Source organism: Alternaria arbusti (genome assembly GCF_024043155.1).
Source record: "Alternaria arbusti strain BMP 1465 chromosome Unknown scaffold_1, whole genome shotgun sequence".
In the NCBI taxonomy this organism is placed as follows: Eukaryota; Fungi; Ascomycota; class Dothideomycetes; order Pleosporales; family Pleosporaceae; genus Alternaria; species Alternaria arbusti.
This window is the reverse complement of record NW_026249941.1, coordinates 4,163,727-4,181,866: the sequence shown is the minus strand read 5'-3', so window position 1 is coordinate 4,181,866 and position 18,140 is coordinate 4,163,727. Positions and strand designations below refer to the sequence as shown.

The 18,140-nt window shown below is 53.6% G+C and overlaps 6 protein-coding genes across 6 annotated transcripts; 2 read left to right on the top strand and 4 right to left on the bottom strand.

Moving 5' to 3' along the window:
* Positions 1 to 2,915: 2,915 nt before the first annotated feature.
* On the bottom strand, positions 2,916 to 4,600 carry J4E86_001520 (uncharacterized protein; the record flags this gene model as incomplete). The annotated part of the gene is made up of 2 exons (XM_051442087.1): positions 2,916 to 3,245; positions 3,338 to 4,600. 2 exons carry the CDS (start codon positions 4,598 to 4,600, stop codon positions 2,916 to 2,918), a joined length of 1,593 nt encoding a protein of 530 aa, XP_051308258.1.
* A 3,247-nt stretch (positions 4,601 to 7,847) lies between these two features.
* Positions 7,848 to 10,104, bottom strand: J4E86_001519 (uncharacterized protein; the record flags this gene model as incomplete). Its single annotated transcript, XM_051442086.1, has 2 exons — positions 7,848 to 8,852; positions 9,004 to 10,104. The coding sequence occupies 2 exons, from the start codon at positions 10,102 to 10,104 to the stop codon at positions 7,848 to 7,850; spliced, it is 2,106 nt and encodes a 701-aa protein (XP_051308257.1).
* Positions 10,105 to 12,431: 2,327 nt separating this feature from the next.
* On the bottom strand, positions 12,432 to 13,149 carry J4E86_001518 (uncharacterized protein; the record flags this gene model as incomplete). Its single annotated transcript, XM_051442085.1, has 2 exons — positions 12,432 to 12,988; positions 13,035 to 13,149. The coding sequence occupies 2 exons, from the start codon at positions 13,147 to 13,149 to the stop codon at positions 12,432 to 12,434; spliced, it is 672 nt and encodes a 223-aa protein (XP_051308256.1).
* A 612-nt stretch (positions 13,150 to 13,761) lies between these two features.
* On the bottom strand, positions 13,762 to 14,761 carry J4E86_001517 (uncharacterized protein; the record flags this gene model as incomplete). Its single annotated transcript, XM_051442084.1, has 3 exons — positions 13,762 to 14,187; positions 14,244 to 14,618; positions 14,669 to 14,761. The coding sequence occupies 3 exons, from the start codon at positions 14,759 to 14,761 to the stop codon at positions 13,762 to 13,764; spliced, it is 894 nt and encodes a 297-aa protein (XP_051308255.1).
* A 307-nt stretch (positions 14,762 to 15,068) lies between these two features.
* Positions 15,069 to 15,681, top strand: J4E86_001516 (uncharacterized protein; the record flags this gene model as incomplete). The annotated part of the gene is made up of 2 exons (XM_051442083.1): positions 15,069 to 15,473; positions 15,529 to 15,681. 2 exons carry the CDS (start codon positions 15,069 to 15,071, stop codon positions 15,679 to 15,681), a joined length of 558 nt encoding a protein of 185 aa, XP_051308254.1.
* Positions 15,682 to 16,015: 334 nt separating this feature from the next.
* Positions 16,016 to 17,988, top strand: J4E86_001515 (uncharacterized protein; the record flags this gene model as incomplete). The annotated part of the gene is made up of 2 exons (XM_051442082.1): positions 16,016 to 17,485; positions 17,542 to 17,988. The coding sequence occupies 2 exons, from the start codon at positions 16,016 to 16,018 to the stop codon at positions 17,986 to 17,988; spliced, it is 1,917 nt and encodes a 638-aa protein (XP_051308253.1).
* Positions 17,989 to 18,140: the final 152 nt, after the last annotated feature.

Here is an 18,140-nt window from a genome sequence, read left to right as displayed (position 1 = left end):
GTAGAAGAAACTCATTACCAAAAGGTTTGAAGACGATCGATTGCTGCTGCACACTAACTCGTGCCCCATAACCTATACGCATCAGTCAGTGGGTCTTCCTGATACGTCATGGCAATTTCCTACGAGACGCGGCCTGGTACTATAGATGTTCCTTCGCTTGTCGAGTTGTTCTTTGACCGCTTCATAATCACCAACTATGATAATAGTGCCTCCAAGGTTGACCAAAACAATGTTCACGTACTGCTTGATCCACTTGGTGAAGGTCAACCAAGAAGCACCTTTCGGTGCTTGGTGAAGGTTCCCGAGCAGTGGCAGGCCACAGTGGCCTGGGGGCAGCTTCGCCCGCCGAACTAGACGGGCAACTATATATACTACTAGTGTGCCTCCAACTAGGCCAAGGATGGATGTAGGCATGGTGTGAGAATTGCTCGAGGTGTTCGTTGCTCCGCTGAAGTGTAGGACGAAAGTAATGTTGCTAAATCTAGTCTAATCAACCGTCCAAGTTCGAGATGCTGAGTGCATTTGTACGAACATGATCGACAGGATCGGGCGATTGCTATACATGCAGGTGGGGCTTGTGTGACGAGGGCGGGGTTGACGACCAATCCATTGCTCGTACATATATTAGCTCTGGTTACTACCGATGTGACGAGATTTCGCCTCGCCTCATGTTTACATGTCGCTACGATGGTGATACGTGTTACTATTAGAGGTCGTTCGCCCGTCCACAATGTCCCGCCTTACAACCCTCGCAGTGCCCGCTCTCATGTGGGCCTCGAAGTAACTTGGAACTGAAAGTTGCCTGCTCAATCCTCACTCCTGCCCATGAATTGAGTCTGTACGCAACCCGCTCTATGTACGATTCCTCATCCAACTTTAGGCTCCCTAGCCAGCCGCAAGATCTGCAACTCTGGTTGTACACAATAGCGTTGTATCCGTTACGAGGATATCCTCTAATCCAGATCGCTACGAGTCCACTACTCCATTCGTTTTTGCCGCATCTCTTGTTGACGCATGTAAATGCTCCTATAATATTCGTGTCCGACTTTTTCTTAGGATGGGCCTCTGTGTTGAGATTGAACCACGTCGAAATTATGGCGGGCGCGACAGCTTCCGCAATGCGTTGGTGTAGTTCGGGAAACATGAAGGAAGTCCTCGTCTCCTTTTGTAGTTTAGGGATCCGTGCTCGACCAACATTTGGTCGTGCGATAGTCATATTAACATCCGATATAGTGAGGGCCTGCAAAGTATCCTCAAGTGGGATAAAGTCCAAGTCGAATGTCGGATTTGAGTGTAAACTGTTTTCCGTCGCGGTGTGGCCGCTGCGCTGGCCATTGTGTGTTGCCGAAGGGACATCGGAAGGTGTTGAGAACGTCAAAGGGACGTGTTGGGTGAAGGGAACAGGCGTGACTGACGTAGTGACTGAGTCCCTTCTGGATCTTTGGTGAACTGGGGCATCGTTTTGGTGCTGAGTCAATGCATTCTGGCTACTAAAAGAGCGATTGCATGCCTCGCAGTCAAAGTGTCCATGCTTTGGTGAGTCCTCTTTATGTTGTTTGAGGGCCTGCTCGCTGGCGAAGGTGCGATTGCACAATACACAAAGGCTCATTGCGAGTCCTGTCTAAGCCGGTGGTGAATGTTTAGCTCAAGGTTGTGGCTACGTGGGAAGTGCCAACGATTGCTAAGTTCAACTTATAAGAAATGTATCGCAACGAAGTCAGTGTTTTGTGGAGGCCCTATACTATTTTGGAGCCAATAGTAAAGTGACACATCACGCGCTGTGGCTGCATCTGCGAGTTGATTCCTTGGAAGTGCATGCATAAACTGACGCGGAGTGCGACAAGTTCAAACTGCGCCCCACATATACCAAGGCTCACTCTTTACAGGCACTTATCAGGACGATTACGGTCTAAGAACAGGATTTCTGATCAGGCTGAGGATTCATGTGCGGGGTCAAGCGGCTAAGCGGCTTAGTATGCAGGGTGTCGTGTTTGCGCATATGCAGAAGTCCTCCATGAACAACGCCCCAATAGTTGGATGGGATGCCGTTCACGAATACTCATGCACGTACCCAACACGAGATGTCTCCAGAACGATCCTGCGTTTAGGATCAAGGCTCTTTGTCTTTAACTCCAGCGCCAGTCCAACGATTACCCCCCCGATTTTCCCAAGATCCTACGGACAGTGCCCCCCGAACTGTTTCAATTGCGATGGCTAAAAAGGTCAAGGGCGCGAAAGCAGCCAAAGATGCGCTTCCTCGACTGAAAACAAGGTGAGGCAGGGTTCCTCCATCCCTGCAAGCACATCTTTTTCAAGCCGACTACCTCTGCCTATATACAAGTCCATCTGTCACCTTACACTTTAGTCCTACTTATTAGATATACCATCTCCCAGAGGTTCTGCTGCAAAGATTGGAGAATATCCCGGGTCGTGATCGCTGGACAAACGAGATTTACCTCGTAGATGTTGACGCGAGCATTGGTCACGTCTTGATCTACTTTCTACACACGGGTGTCTATTAGACACTTAACGACAAAGATTCCGAGAATGCCGAGAATACCTACCTCTTAGGCCGCGCGTACTAATAGTACCGACAAACGATTAGGTTAGTGCACTAGAGTACGTTTCATGCGCATCTAGACACAAAACAGAAAAGAGCTGCCGTGACTTGCTATTTGATCACGTTAAAACTTCTGCAAAGAGCTTATTCAAAGAACTCGCGCGGAGAACGTGTGCGAAGAGCTTGCGCAAAGATATCGTGCAGAAAGGCAAAGGTCTTGAATTATTACAACATCGAAAGCGAACGCCATCTCTATCTATCCCGCGAGCGAATTGCTAAAACGAACAACAAAGCTGCTTCTATATACGCATCGTCGCGGCCCTCGCGCTGTTACTACCGTCGCATTGTCGCAAGCTCAAACAGCGCACTTATACGACTCCGGCTTTGTCGCATCTGCATCCTCCGAAACAAGGCGCGCCTTCGACGGGTACGGGCACAAGATCTTGTCGTACTGCGTTCCCTTTGTGTCGTTGAAGCTGATGGGAAGCGTCTCAGGGACGACGGCCTTCTCGACCCAGTCGACGAGCGCCTTGAACGTGGCGGTGGGCTGGCCGCCGCTTCCACCAGCGCAGTGAGCGAGACCGGGGACTTGGAAGTAGCGGAAGAAGTCGTCCGCGGCGGGATCGAGCTCCATCACGCGACCGTAGTAGTCGTCGGTGCCCTTGTGCGGAATGAGTCCGTCGGCCTAAACAAGGGGTTAGCACGGGTTCAAGGGGAAAGGCGTGGCTCGTAGACCGGACGCGACGGGAGCCGAAGAGCGCATGGAGGGAGACTTACCAAGCCGTGGAATGTGATGATCTTGCCACCAGTCTTGCGGTATTCCGAAAGGTCAGCATCGTTGCTTCCGATGATGGACTGGAACTCCTGCAGAGACGACTTGAAGAGGCTTGTGTACTCTTCCACCGATTCAATCAGCGTGTAGTTCCACTGGGGGTCCTTCTTCACGAAATATTGCATCCACGATTCACCAAGACCAGCGGGATGTCCCACACAAGTACCATTGCCGTTGCAGGTAGTCGATGCGTAGCCCAGGTCAGAGGTGGTACCAGATTGCGCATCGCTACCGGTAAGACGGGCCTGGTAGTCAGCGCCGTACCAGAGGAACTCGCCGTCGGGTCCTCGAGGTCCCTCCCACGTAACGTTCGCGATGGCTGCGGCAGCTTCGCTAATGGTGACGGTCTTTCCAGTCGAGGTACAGTTGCGAACGCTGCCGACCATTGAGAACGGGTCAAAGGAGCATTTCTTCGTGTCGCTGATAACACCATCGGTAACGCCGTCGAGAGGATCGCAAGCGGCGACTGCAGCGTCCGTGAGCACGTCCAGCTCGCACTTCTCGGGGAATTGATCCGTGAGTGACATCATAACCTGTGCCCATGCCGCGCCGAAGAAGAACTGGTTCCAGTTGATCGCGGGTGCTGCCGCCGCAATGCCGTCGTAGGCTTCGGGGTAGCGCTGGGCGAGCATGAGGCCCTGTCGTCCACCCTGAGAGCATCCACTCCAGTAGGAGTACTTTGGAGGTTGTCCGTAGACAGAGTTGATAATGTCTTTGGCGATGATAGACTGGTCGTAGAGCGAACGAGATGCCATGTTTTGAAGTGCATACAGGTCGACGTTGCCTGGGCTGTTGAGCGCCCACGGGCTTGGCTCAAAGCTGTCGCCGAGGCCAGCATCTGTCGTCGTCGATACATATCCCTCTCCCAGGGCGCCGCCCATGGCGACGTACGACAGGTAGAATCGCCCGGCGACGTAACCTCCGCCTCCTACGGCTTGAAGGCGGCCGTTCCATCCCTCCAGCGGGAGCCACGTTTCGACATTGATGGTGTCGTTCTGGCCTTCGTGCGTGTATGTTACGGTAACATTGCAGTAGTCGAGTCCGCGCACTGAGATTGATGGATGGTTGTAGAAGAACTGGTCGGAAACATCGGTCGTGAAGTTTTGGACCAGGTTGGCGGAAAGGTTGAGGATGGTGGCACCGAAGACGGTGGGGTGCGGAATGGAGCTGGCGTTGCAGGCCGAGAAGGGAGTGGTGATGTTCTGCATCGTGTTGTATTGGGGAACGAGAGACTGTGGTCGGATGATGGATTGGAATGGTCGCGACATTGCTCATATAAGTATCGATGCGACACAATAGCTCTTGCTAAGTTACCCACAGCAGCTTCTCTAGTACTGTGCGCGAGTGCGCTTGGTGGTGAGGCGTAAAGAAGGACGAATACGAGCGGAAAGATACGACGTATTCGGTGGTCGGCTGCGTATCGCCCTAGGATCGCGCTAGTACGGAATTGGGCCACTCGAGCCAAGTCTTCCAGAAGGCACCCAGGAACCGCGATATCTCCTCGATTAGTATTCTGCCGACGTTGCCGACTAGCCACACCTGGCGCCTTCGATGTAAGAGAACCGCGTAGTGGGCAAGGATGATGAGCGCTTCTGGCTTGCGCATAGACAAAAGCGCCGCGAACTCGCTAGAAAGATTGATTGGAAACACCCAGAGTAAACCATTCCCATGCGGTAGCTCGAAAGGCTTTACCACGTCTGGTTCTGTCTGGTATACGATATTCAGCTCAGATGCAGCAGCACGACAAGCCTGTCGGGATTCCTGGCTCATGTCCGCGTAGTCGAGCAATTCGGACAAGCGGGCGGCCACGGCTACTGCTGTTTGCCCATTAGAAGAGCATGCTTCATGAATTGCGCTTTCAGATCGCTCTAGAAGGGGAGCAACGTTGGTCTGCTTGAGGAATTTCCAGGATTGCGCAAAGACGGCTCGGACTCCTCGATGCAGGTTCATGTACGTGACGAACCCGTCCAAAACCGCGCCCACGCCTGCATCGGCGTTTGCAGCAACTTCGGCAAGGGCGTGCAAACCGACAAGGGTGGAGAATGTGATAATGGACACACAGTTGTCTGCCGTCACTTCGATTCTCGTATTGTTGAAGGCGCACAACGCCTGGGTCTGTAGAGCTCTCGCCTCCTCAATATGACGATCTGCCTCTTCGAGATTTCTGTGACGCATATGCATGGCGGAGAAAGCCAAAACTTGATACATGGTATAAGGCTGTGACAGAATCGCTGGCATCAGGGCACGTGCTTGGCCTTTGTCGACCGACCCAGTTTCTTCGAGGCTTGGCAAGGTCTCGTAGATAAAATGGCTGAGCAACTGCATATGCCGCAGGCTGAATGAGAGGTCTGAGACACGTGGTGACGACGATGCCGGAGAGAGGTAATGCCGGTCTGCCGAAGTCGTTACGGACGGTGATACCGTACTGCTGTGCTCTACTGTACTCGGTACACCATGCGACGTGGGAGTTCCGATGTAAGATCCTGATGTGGTCTCGGGAACTGCGTTTGGTGATTGGCTGGATACCGCGCGTTGAGATGAGTCTGGTGGCCTTTGGTACGTGCATGTCCGATCATCGCGCGCGCAATTCTCGCACGTGGGCTGTGCTTCGTCGCACTAGAAGAATCAGCATGCTTCGTAGCTAGATTCTCTCCTGTATAGACGCAGGTACCCGCGGTCAAATGCAGGTCGCGTACCTTGATGTGGCGTCGTTTACACGCATGACAGCCCAGCCGAGATTTTCGATGCGCTTTTCGAAGACCCCTCCGCGGCTCAGGCATGGCGAAGTTTGGTTGATGCAATTATGATTGGCGAGAGGGCGATGGAAAGAAATACGTGAGGCGGAAATACGGAAAGCGGCGAAGGAGCAGCGCAGTGCTGAATACGGATACGCTGACTAACCGGCGCTCTAGTTTAGCGTCACCGTCATTTGGAGATGGGCTTGGGAACGTCCGTTCACGTTTCACCGACCCAGCACTGCCGCGACCATGTGGGTCTGTCATGGATCATGGTCGGTGGTCCGTATCGAGTGTACGGCGAATATCGCTACTCGCGGTCGAGCCTGAACATAATCGCAATGACGCGGCTGCAATTTACGGGACCCATGCGACGTTTCTTAAGCGCATAGCTCTCAGAAGCCTCGGGAGGGCGATCGACGTTGGCTGCAACGTGCGCGATGTCCTGCACGCCCTTGATAGCCGCTTTGATGGACTTCAAGCCGGGTGAAACCGAGAAGCGGGCTTTGTATCCGATAGCGAGAGTGTACCGAGCGAGGTGTTCTGTCACACGGTACTGTAGAAGCCCCAGCGTGGGTCGAGGTCGATAATTGCGCAAGTAAAGGGCGCAAACGTCACGCGCCTGTACGATTGATCACGGTGCCGCTGCTTCGTGGAGGTGTTAGAAACCATCGTTGATATCCGATCGTTATTCTTCCTGGAGCGTGGCAGGATGGGGTGACGGCGATGAGGTGTTGAGGACGAGGGCGGCGTGTGCCTCGGCGCAGAAGGCGCGGCGCGGCAATACGTAAATCCGACGCGTCATTCGCTGGTCGCGATCGCGTCTCCCTCAACCCAAACAAGTCACCATGCTTGCCGAACTGTCACCCACACCCAAGGCGCTAAACGGCTCCCACAATGACATTCAGTTCAGTTCAATGGCTTGTGCGAAGGCGATAGGAATCTTGCGGTTGCCTCGCGCATAATCCCGACACGACAGCCAGTCTCTTCACCGCACAGCCTTTTGGGTCTTCTTGCCAGCATGGACGTCATTCGACCCAGGCCGCAGGAGAAAATGTGGATTTCCCAGTGCACCATCGAAGAGACGGCATCCGCTACCCGCGCGTGAGGTTGATGCGTCGTGCCAGCTCAATATTGTCGCTCGTACGGTTTGACTCTTTGCTGACTGCGTAGTCACGAATCAAGAACAATCACCTCCGAAGCGCAAACCACATGCGACGGAGAGCCTACACGTCATCTCACGCGATGCCTCATCTACCGACAGATTACTGCCCTCCGCGATACACATCCCGTCTTTGGTCTCAGCGTACCTGACCGGCCGACCCTCCTACACAACGTCGTAGTACCGGCGAAAGCCGCGGACAAGGAAGGGCGACGGATGTGATAACAGGCTGTTAAAAGAGACCGATGGGCTGGCTGGCCACTGTCACACTGGTCGTTCGCATCGATTTGGCATGCACCCTGACCGCGGCCCGTATGATCGGATCGTAGCGGCTGACTGCATATGCGCACACGCCCCACCCACCTGAGTGTTGAGGTGCGAGGTACACATCGCATATAGCTAATACCATGGCCTTTCGGAATCGCTTTTTCGTACTGTTGACAAGCTGCGTCTGCAGTGGCCGACCTTATCGTCGTAAGTTGCGGAATTGTTGGCATAGTAGTCGCGTCGCGTCTGCACCAGAAGAAAGCATCGCTGTCCGTCGTACTGAAGGAAGCCTTACAACAGGGTGATGGTTTCCGCACCTGGGTAGTAAGACGTCGAAATCGACTTGTCGCGGTTCATGAAAGCCGTGTCGTCGCGCCTGGAAGCTTTGTTCGTGGGGTCATAAAGATTGAATACCGTGACCACTCCGACTCTTGTGTAGGTCACTTTATCGACTGGTACGATAGCAATGCCCGTATGAGGCGTAATCATAAGCACTTGACAAGAGTCGTGCACTTCGACGTCGAACCATACACTGCCTTCTGCAATAATGTCATTTGTCATGCGGACTTTGCATCCTCTTCCAGTCTCTGAAAGCTCGGGCGACACGTCAAACACTGCAGCAACCGGTGCCTTGATCTTCGCGTATCCCGTGGTTAATTCTCCGAGTGGATTGACTCCCTTGGGGCGAACGTCGCATTCGAGCAGTTCCGCGCATGTCTCTCGGCCAGGATCGTGGTCAAGCGCATGGTAGACTACGACGCCTTCAACAGACGCAAATGACCATGACGGAGCTCTCCAAGAGTCCGTTCGCTGTGGCGTCTTGGGAAAGAAGACGTATTCGTCCCAGTCGGGTATCTGCAGGCGCCAGAGTAAGCCTTGAAGAAACCAGCTTTTCCAGATTCCAGCGAGGCAGACGTCGCCAGTGAGCTTCTGTAGCGCCGAGATGACACCAGAAAGTGCGGGTAGTTTGTCAGTTTGAAAGGTCATGTTGCGAGATGTGTACTCTTCGATCAAGCGCGACCATACGCGCCATGCTGGGTTGAACCTCCAAGTGACCTCTGCGTTCTGGGATCGTTGAGTGTCTCGTAGCACTGGCGCGTCCTTCATGCTCTTGAGTCCCCGCGCGATCCGTTCCAAAGAGATCTCTTCACACGCTTTGTAATCTTCAATGTATCCGTCTTCGGTAAGGACTTGCTCAGAGCACTCCCATTGCATCTGGTAGCTCGCGAAGTGTATCGTGCGACGTGCCAGGACACGTTCCTGGAGGACCCAGACTCGGCTCAAGAGAGGCTCTTCCTAAGCAGCGTTAGCTTCAGATGGTGGGGCACAGACGGAGGAGGTCTGGAGACTACATCAACATGGAAGCATGCAATGTATGTAACCGAACGTCGATGCAGGCTCCCGAGTGCTCGTCTTTCCGAGGTTGAGTTGGGGTATTGAAGCTTACTCTTCGCATCTTGATCGACTGATCGATGATAGACTCCATGGAGCCGGGAGACATAGTCAGATCGTCATAATAGATAAAAACCTCGAATGACCCTTGTTCATCCGTGAAATTGACGACGTGTCGGTCTTTCGCTTTGCGTGCTTGCAGAAAGCCCTCCCCACAGTGGCTGGCACGCGTAGCAGCGATTGTGAGGCACGCGTTGGTGTACACATCAGCCATTCGAGACGCCTCCTTCTCCCAATCCGCTTTGTCGTCTTGTATGATGCAGAGACAATCTGCCCACAGGTATCGAACGCCCAGATATCTGGTAAGGAAGACGGCGTCTCGGAGGGTCGAGGGTAGCTGCTTGTACTTGATTCCATTCTTCTCTTTATGCTTTTCCAAGTTCTTCGAAATGGTCGTGATAGGCAACCCTTTTCCCCAACAATAGCTCAACGCGATATACCGGCCTGTGCTGCCTGAAGAGGGTTCTACAAGCTTCAGCGATGTGTCTTCAAGTTGAGCCCGTGGATCACCGCGGATGCCTTCGAAGTCTGCGGCTTTAGGCAGCGAGCCGAGGTCCAGAAGGCGTGTGGGTAGCAAGGTCGTTTCTTGCGTCGATTGTCGGCAGCTCGCATGGTGGTCGTCGCACTGGTTCACCCATGCCGACGTCTTCTGAAGCACGTAGGGATGTAACGAGTCCGAAATGATCTCATGCTCCCTGAAGCAGTCTGCGACGGCACTATCTGGTGTTGACATGTACCAGAACTTGCCACTGAGACGTACTGTTGGCATCTTTTCGCCCATGTACACGCTCAACCTGGCTGAGCCCACGCCCAACTCTAGCCATAATTTCTCGTCAAGGTCTTTGCAATTTGCGTGATAATGGTAGCTGTTACTCAGGCGATTGAAGATGGAATGGCAGAACGTGCACAGTTGGGTTGCACTTTTCTGCAGATCGGACAGGCTGTTGTGCCATTTGACGAATGGTGACGCTTCATTTCCGTGGTAGGATCCGGGTACCGGGAACCGCTGGAAATGGTCATTGACATCGCTATCGCCCCGGGCAAGCTTGAGAATGCTGCGGATGGGCAAGGCCTTGCATGTATTACAGAGTGCCATTGCAGACTACATTAATATAAGAACATGCAAAGTGGGTGACGAAACGTTGATGTAGACTCCAGGGTGTCCAGTCGTTTCCTGGCTTGATGTGGTCGGACGATGATGTCGCGACGAGCGTGGTATGAAGCAGGCGGCTGGTGCCTAGCTTCGCGGGACTTGGCCCGCATGAGATGACAGCGCCAGCGCGGTACGTGGATGTTAGTCATGGAGCTGCAGAAGCGCTGACTTCTTGACATTGGCGAGTGCCCGGATGGTACGTTAGATTTGATGTGAGTTCTAAATTATACGGTTGGGGTAGGCGCGAGGTATCTGGTGAATATGCGGAGGGCCTACTCTGATCGGAACCCCATTCCGAAGGCAACACCGAACCTACGCGTTCGCACATGCCATTAGCATCCACAACCCTCGCGCCGCCACGAAGCCCTGCAGTTCACGCAGGAGGCTTCTGACCCAACAGCAACGCAATGCTCTCTCCAACTATCGAAGCAATCACGGTGAACGCTCTGGCCACAACCATCCCTGCACCAGACAAGGTCTGCATTGCCCTCCTCCGGCTCGGCTTGTTTCAAATCCTCACAGCAGATAGCACAATCTCCTTCGATGGTTCTTCGACGCACATGGACAACATCACAGGCATCGCAATTTGAGCCCTCGTCCCAATCACCGCGACAAAACGGGCATGTGAAGATGACGGATTGTCGCCGCCACTCTTCCAAGCACGTCTTGTGAAGCGATTTGCCGCAGCTCGATCGACACCACACCACCTCTGAGCTTTCGTATTGAGAGAGAAGATTGCCGTCTTGACAGATGGGGCATTCGTCGTCGAAGGGCAAGCGACGGGCATGGGAGCGCGTACAACGGGGTATTGGTGTTGAGGGCGTAGAGCGTGGTGATGCCTCCGACACGGCCGGGCTTGATGTCGCACGGGATGGCACGCCGGACGATGCGCTAGATGATGCGCTGGGAGACGATCGTGTGTTGGCCGCCGTTGGCCTTCGCATCTCACTTGATGTTGTGGTGAGAGCTGGGCGACTTCCGCGCAGGCCAGACGCGGTACTTGAGACCCGCGAAGATGCCAACGACGGTACCATGCTCGCCGACACACGAGATATATGGGAGGTCGATCGCGGGCGGTTTTCGTTGGCAACCTGACGGGCGGACGATTCCTCAATGCGGCGCTCTGCATCACGAAGCATTTGTTGCATCGCAGCAAATTGCTGCTGTATCCCGGCACGTGCGGTAGCCTCGGTATCCGATGGCGCGATACCTGTCGCGTTGTTAGGTGGATGCACTGCGTCGTAGACAACGGAAGTAATACTGTTCGAAAACCCAGGCCGCTGCCTTATCCGCCTTGCCGTCAAGTCGACTTGTCCATCCATCCTTCCAGTATCACCTCCGAAGGCCTCCTCCAGACTCCTTACCCACCGTTCTACCATGCTTTGGACTTCGCACCGATGGTTACGTGAGCACAAGCCATAATAAGCAAGGCACTCAAGATCTGGCCGGAGTTCCTCAGGGTTTGGCTGTTGCGCCGCCATATCAGCGAGCAACATCTCGAACCTGTGTGTATTGGCTTGAGCTATAGGGTTGCGGCACTTGCGACCCATAGTGGGCGCCCATGCAATGCAGCGGCTGTCCAAGGAGAGCTTAAGCACCGCTTCTGGGTCCCATTGGCGGCCAGACGCGTTGGCAACGACTCTGGGGTTGGATGTGTAAAAAGACATGCTAGAAAAAGTATTTTTACTCGAGATGTATGGGACAGATTGTGTAATGAGTTTTCAAGGTAGAGTTGTGATGCTGTAGAGTTTCGAACACTGGCCGGTGTGGCCTAAGCCCAATTATACTCACCATCGCAGTCTTCGTTAACGCTCATAGCATCCATCCATACACCCACGTACCTCCGCCTGAGGCTGCCGAACCTGGACAGTCGTGGCTGTGTTCGAAGGCTCCGAGACGCAGTCGCGGGCCGGACTGCAGCCTCTCTGTCTCTCACTGGACAAACAAAAGGCGCAGCGTATCAAGCCAGGTTCTCTGGTGCGTAGGATTGAGGCTGCACGCCTCTGTTATCATGCGCCGCCTTCTGTCGAGCGTGGGGTTAAACCGTGAAGTAGGGTGGTTGGTGATGCGAGCGGGGCTGTGCGGCACGATTAGTCCCAGCGGCTTCCTGGAACAACATCCGTTTCTGACCCCGAAGCAGCACCTAGCTTCCGTTGGACGATGACATTTAACAAACGGCACATGAGGCGAAACGCGCTCAAGTCTGGAGCAGGTGTGGCAGCGAAAAGACTTGTTTCCGAGAATTGCCAGACCACCTCTACATCCCATGGCTACGGAGTGTTTGGCAAGCCATCGTCCATCATGCGTCTTGCCTTCGTCAAATCATCCGATATCTCATGATCCCAAATCCAAGCCATCCTCGATTGCGCATTGATCCGCAGCGCTTCCAAATCGTCGCCGACACCTTCGCCTTCAAACTCCCACAGCATGCCAGCTTCCTTGCTAGTCTTGACTAGCTTCTGGCTGCGCGGCCTTCTAACAGCGTCGTATGCGTGGAAGACCTTCTCGAGGGTAGTCTTCGCATGACACTGCGATAGTAACTCGCTCAGGACGTACACATCCTCGATACACATACCCGCCCCGGCGCCTTGATGCGGTGTCGATGCATGAGCGGCATCGCCCACTAGGCAGATGAGTCGCTTAGCGCTATAGTAGGTTGGTGCAGGTGGGTGGTTGAAGAGCGCCCAGATATCAGGCTTCCGTATGTTCTGCATGATTTTGCGCACGGCGGGGATCCAGTCTTTGTAGTCCTCGAGCATGTCGTCGCGTGATGTTTGCACCACCCAATTCTCGTCTTCCCATGTGGGTCGCGAGGAGAAGGCAACGACTGGAGGTTTGTTAGCTGAATCGATGAATGAGCGGAGTTGTTATACCGTTGAACAGCGTGCCGTTCGCAATGGGGAATGTCAACACGTGCCCATGATAGCCCATATACATCTGTGGCGTTCTTGGTGTCTCATCGCCCAGGATATCGACCGCGTCCGCCATCGGCAGCAACCCCCGATACGCATACTTGCCCGAGAACACCGCCTTCGCTGCTTCGGAGTCGCCTAGCACGAGAGATCTCACGCGCGACTTGATGCCGTCGCATCCAAGCACCGCACTGTGTTGCGCAGTAGACCCGTCGGCAAAGTGCAGAATCGCATCGCCGGAGCCGTCGTCTGCTTCAGTAATCTCAAATACCCTCTTCTTGAACTGCGCGACTCCTTCCGGTACCAGCTTGACCAGCTCGTCAAGAAAGTGAGCTCTGTGTACGCCCCCTCCCGGTCCCTTTCTCCCTGGTATAACAAAGATCTCTTTCCCCAATTTGACATCCTTCTTTCTTTCATCTCCAACCCTTACATGAAACCAGTTATCGCGGCTGCAGTGTTTTGCTCGTCCAAGCTACGCCGAAATGAGAAGATGACATTGAAAGACTAGATTGAGAACTTTTACGCGAGCCTAAACCCAATAAATCCAAGATGCAAGATATCAAAAGCTAGACAAAGCACCTATACGAAGATATTCCATCAAATGAGATTGAGATGCAGACGAGGAGAAACCTTCTCCCCTGTGCACAGTACTCGCTCAGGTTCCAAACTAATGCACGGTGCATTCCCGTCATTCTGCTGTCTCGTTCTTCACATTGGTCCTTGGCGCCTCTTTACCGGTGAGCTCTTGTGCTTTGTTGTTCGGGCGTAACCATTGTTCAGCGAGATCTTGCGCCTCACCGATTCTGCGTAATGGCACGGAACCGTCGTCGAAGACTCTCATCGTCTTCTTCGTCCTGTTAACCCACTGTATCTTTCCTTTTGAATTCATCACCGGGTCGGAATATGTTGTGATGGTATACTCTGGTTCGTAAAGGTGCGTGCCTTCTTGGTAATAGTAGCCAGGCGCTCGCAGAGATGCTAAAAACTGTTCCTTCGTCATGTGGGCGGGCTGAGGGAGCGCGAAGTGTGCATCGATGTCGTCATCATCGTCTTGAACGTCGCAGTCGATCGTGGGGATGTCGTTCCTGTCCTTCTCGGCTTCTCCGTTAGCTTCCTGTGATGTTGATTAGTCTCAGAGCACATTCTCATGGCTGGAATGACATGAAATACCTGTTCCGCGGTCAAGGCCAGGAATCGTGCGGTATTGTATTTGCCCGTTTCTGCAAACTCCGCAGATCCTACCACCTCTTTTTCGATCTTGGTATAGTCTTTCTCCGCACATTTCTTGACCACCAGAGTGCCGTCCGCTGCGACTTCCTCTTCCACCTGCTGCTCCTCCGGGTCAACCGACATGTGGCCGCTTGCGTCGCTATCACTATCTTCACCGGGGGGAGTTGGCTTGTACGCTCCGGTACCGTCGTCGTCGTTGTCGTCGAAGTCATCGTCATCATCATCCTCAATGCGTTCTGGACGTGTAGCGGGAACTGGCGCTGACTCTCTGCTTCGCTCTCCTGCCTTAGACTTCTTGGCAGGCAGTGCGGGCTTCTGTAAAGCAAAAGTTAGACGGTGCAAAACTGACAGTTTGGCCTACATACCGCTGCGATCAAGTCGCCTAGACGCCTGCCTCTAGTAGGCTTTCTTGGCTTCTTCTTGAGCTCCCCAATGCTCTGGAGCGTGTGTATTGTCATAACGGCTCGGAGTGAGGGCGCGTATTTGGGTGAAGTGAATAGAGGGCCGGCTGCGGGATTCTCGAGAAGATGAAGGATTGGATGATCAGACAGTGGTGTAGGAAGGATGATAGGATCTGAGCGATTTGTGGCACATATCGTGAGCACGTGCACGGCAGGTGAAGGCAGACACGCGCCCCACTCTATCGACCCGCCCTAACCACCGACACATCTCCCTTTGACTTGCTCCATCGAACCTTCTCCAACTTCTTCTGGAATTGTCCAACACTCATCTTCGTTAAGTCCGCTATCATCAAACATCGCTGCGATGAATACTTTCCGCGAACAGATGGCAGGCGTCGAGTTCCACATCGCCACAGCCAGCAGCGAGCCAATGCATGGCGCTTTACAACTGCAACACTCCGCGATCAAGGAGCGTGAGTATCTGCCCGATCTAGGCAATCTGGGCTCCCAACCAATCGATAAAATACCACCACTACCCGACGCCGCGCTCACTAACGGGGATCGACTTTCCCAGACTCGATGGGTTAGCCGCATACCAGGCGATAGTCGCTGGCAAGAGAAAGAAGACGACGAAGGTTCAGACACCACCATGAGCTCAGAAGACGAGGAACAGGCCGCGGCGACGAAGCAGGATCGGTACATGGTCACAGTGGAAAACAAGCAGTACCTGCTGCACGATTACCTGGGCGACGAACGCGATGCCCTCATTGTACGTCGAATGCACCGTCCAATACTTTGAAAGCTTAGTACCTAACATCACACAGGCCGCTACACACAAGCTGAACGATCTGACATTCGAAGACCCTCCGCATTCGATTCGCAAGCGATACAATTGGCAGAAGACCGGCGTCGCAATGCAACGGAAGGCTCGAGAGACGGGTGGCGGATCCATGTGCATCGACGAGATGGGTAAGTAGTACATTCTCTTTTGCCTGGAACACAACTAATGCCTCTTCGCAGGTTTGGGGAAAACAATACAAGGATTAGACCTCATCATGTCCCAGCCGCGCTGTCCCAACGACACTTTCAACCTTGTCTTAACAGAAAAGGCCGTCATTATGAGCTGGATGAGGGAGGGGCCTAAGGCCTATGAACGAGCAAGTTATACCCTTTTACACCGTCTAAAAATCTGGTCCTAACTGTGTTCAGGGCTACATACCTCGACCATTCATTCTTGACGACCGCCGGGTCACCTTCGCCGACCTTTTCGAAGCGGACCACGACTATGTCCTCGCATCGTATTCAGCGGTAATGTGGCAGTTCAAGAGGTTGCAACTTTACAAGATGTATGTGCACGTGATGAAGTATTGCGGTAAGGAGACTGCCGACCAGGAAGCTGAAGAGAACGGCTGGCCAACACGACGTCCGGCGGCACCGCTTTACACGAGCCTATTGTATCTTCTTCCTCTGAGGATACAGACGAAAGTGCTCGATGAAGCGCAGAAACTGAAACGATGGGACGGGAAGCAGAGAGCGGCAGTACAAGCCATCATCACTACATACACGGACATTTTGACCGGGACGCCTTGCGGCAACGTATGGACGGACATCCTGTCGATGTGCGGGCTGCTGCCGCACGAACCGTTCCACACGAAACAGCAGTTTTTCAACGTCTTCGCACCAACATCGTCTAATGCACCGTCTAAAGCACCAAACGCGGTAGAATTCAACAACCTCATACGCTACCTCCTACCCTTTACCTTTTGGCGCACCATCGACCAGCTCGACTTAAAGGGAGTAAAGCACGAAGATCCAACGACCTTCAGGATAGCGGAGGGAAGATCCGAGCGGACTCTATGGCTCATCGAGAGCTTCGTTAGGCTCGCCAGGATGAGCAAGGAAGAACTGGCGGTCGACGAGAAGGATCTGCAGTCCGCCATGGGCTTTTGCACGAGGGCTGAGCAGGAGTCAGGCTTTCCTGTTCTTGCCGATTACACTGAGAAGCAGAAGGCGGCGATGCAAACAAGGCCCATGGATCTGAGAAACGCCCGCAATATGTTCGTCGAAGCTGTACGCGCCGCGAAGCTCAAAGCCATGGAACTTGAAGAAAAAGACACCAATGAGGCTAAATCTCTCCCAGGTTGGGCCGAAATTGACGAGACAGACACACAAAGCGCAAGGTTCTCTCAGAAAATGATAACCTGGCTCATGGAGACGGGCTTCGAGAAGCTGGCCCTGCTGGCGATGACAGGGTCCGGTTCAGCCAACAGCGAAGCCCACGATCAAGTGGACATGGCCGACGTAGCCGACGACGATGCAGCCGAGTTCATCGAGGAAATAGAAGAAGAGCAGGAGAAGAAAGAGGAGCAGGCCGAGATTGCACCGTGCACTCAGGAAAAGAAGACGGGCAAGACCAAGAAGAAGACGAAGCATCAGATGTTTCTCGATCGCGTGGCCAAGATGAGCGACCGCGATGTTTTTACGCCGCGATGCAACAAGCTCCTGGAGCTTTATGATTATATCTTGGTAAAGCACCCAGACGAAAAGATAATCATTTGGAGCCGGTTTTATAAGGCGCTCATCATCATCGCCGAAGCGTTCCGCCGACGTCACTCAGTCGATATCCCGGTATATTCCGGTGTCTTGAGCACAAAGGAGAGGGACGATCTCTTGCACAGGTGGCAGACGGTCTCGCATGCGACGACGCCCATCGGCTTCCAGGCCAAGGCTGGTGGAACCGGGCTTACTATCAACGAAGCGTCGCAGGTCATCTTCGTCGAGGTAAGTGGATTCCATACAATACTGATACTACGAATATGCTGACATGAACTTTACAGCCATGGTGGAACTCCCTCGATGCACTGCAAGCGGAGCGACGCGCCGTTCGGATCGGACAGGAAAAGCTTGTTCACGTCTGGGTGCTGACCTGTGCTAACAGCTTCTCGGACGCAATTATCAACACTGGTGCGCTGCGGAAGCTGAGGGTCATAGACAAGATCATGGCTGCGCTACGAACGGCAAAGGGAGCCGAGGTGGAGATTCCGCCGCACGTTCCGCAGTTTGGCATGGTACCGTATGTTCCCTACACGCGATTCAAGGAAATGGATGCGGAAGCGATGCGACAAGAAGAGGAGAAACAGGCGAGAGGAGCGACAGAAGAAGCCAAGGCTGAAGAGGGTGACGAGAGGCCTATCAAGAGGCTCAGGCTCCCAGAGGGCGCATACGCCGAAGATCATGGTGCGGTGGACCACGACGTCGATATGCATGAAGTGCACGGTGCATAAGCAGAGATCATCAGAATGACATCCTTCCCGACGAGCTCGCAGGGAAGAACCATGAAACCGGGTTGGATGATATCTTACCCTTCACTCAAGAGAGTACATAGCAATATATCCTCGAAACAGGAACAAGCAAGGACGAGCATTAGAACAGAGTT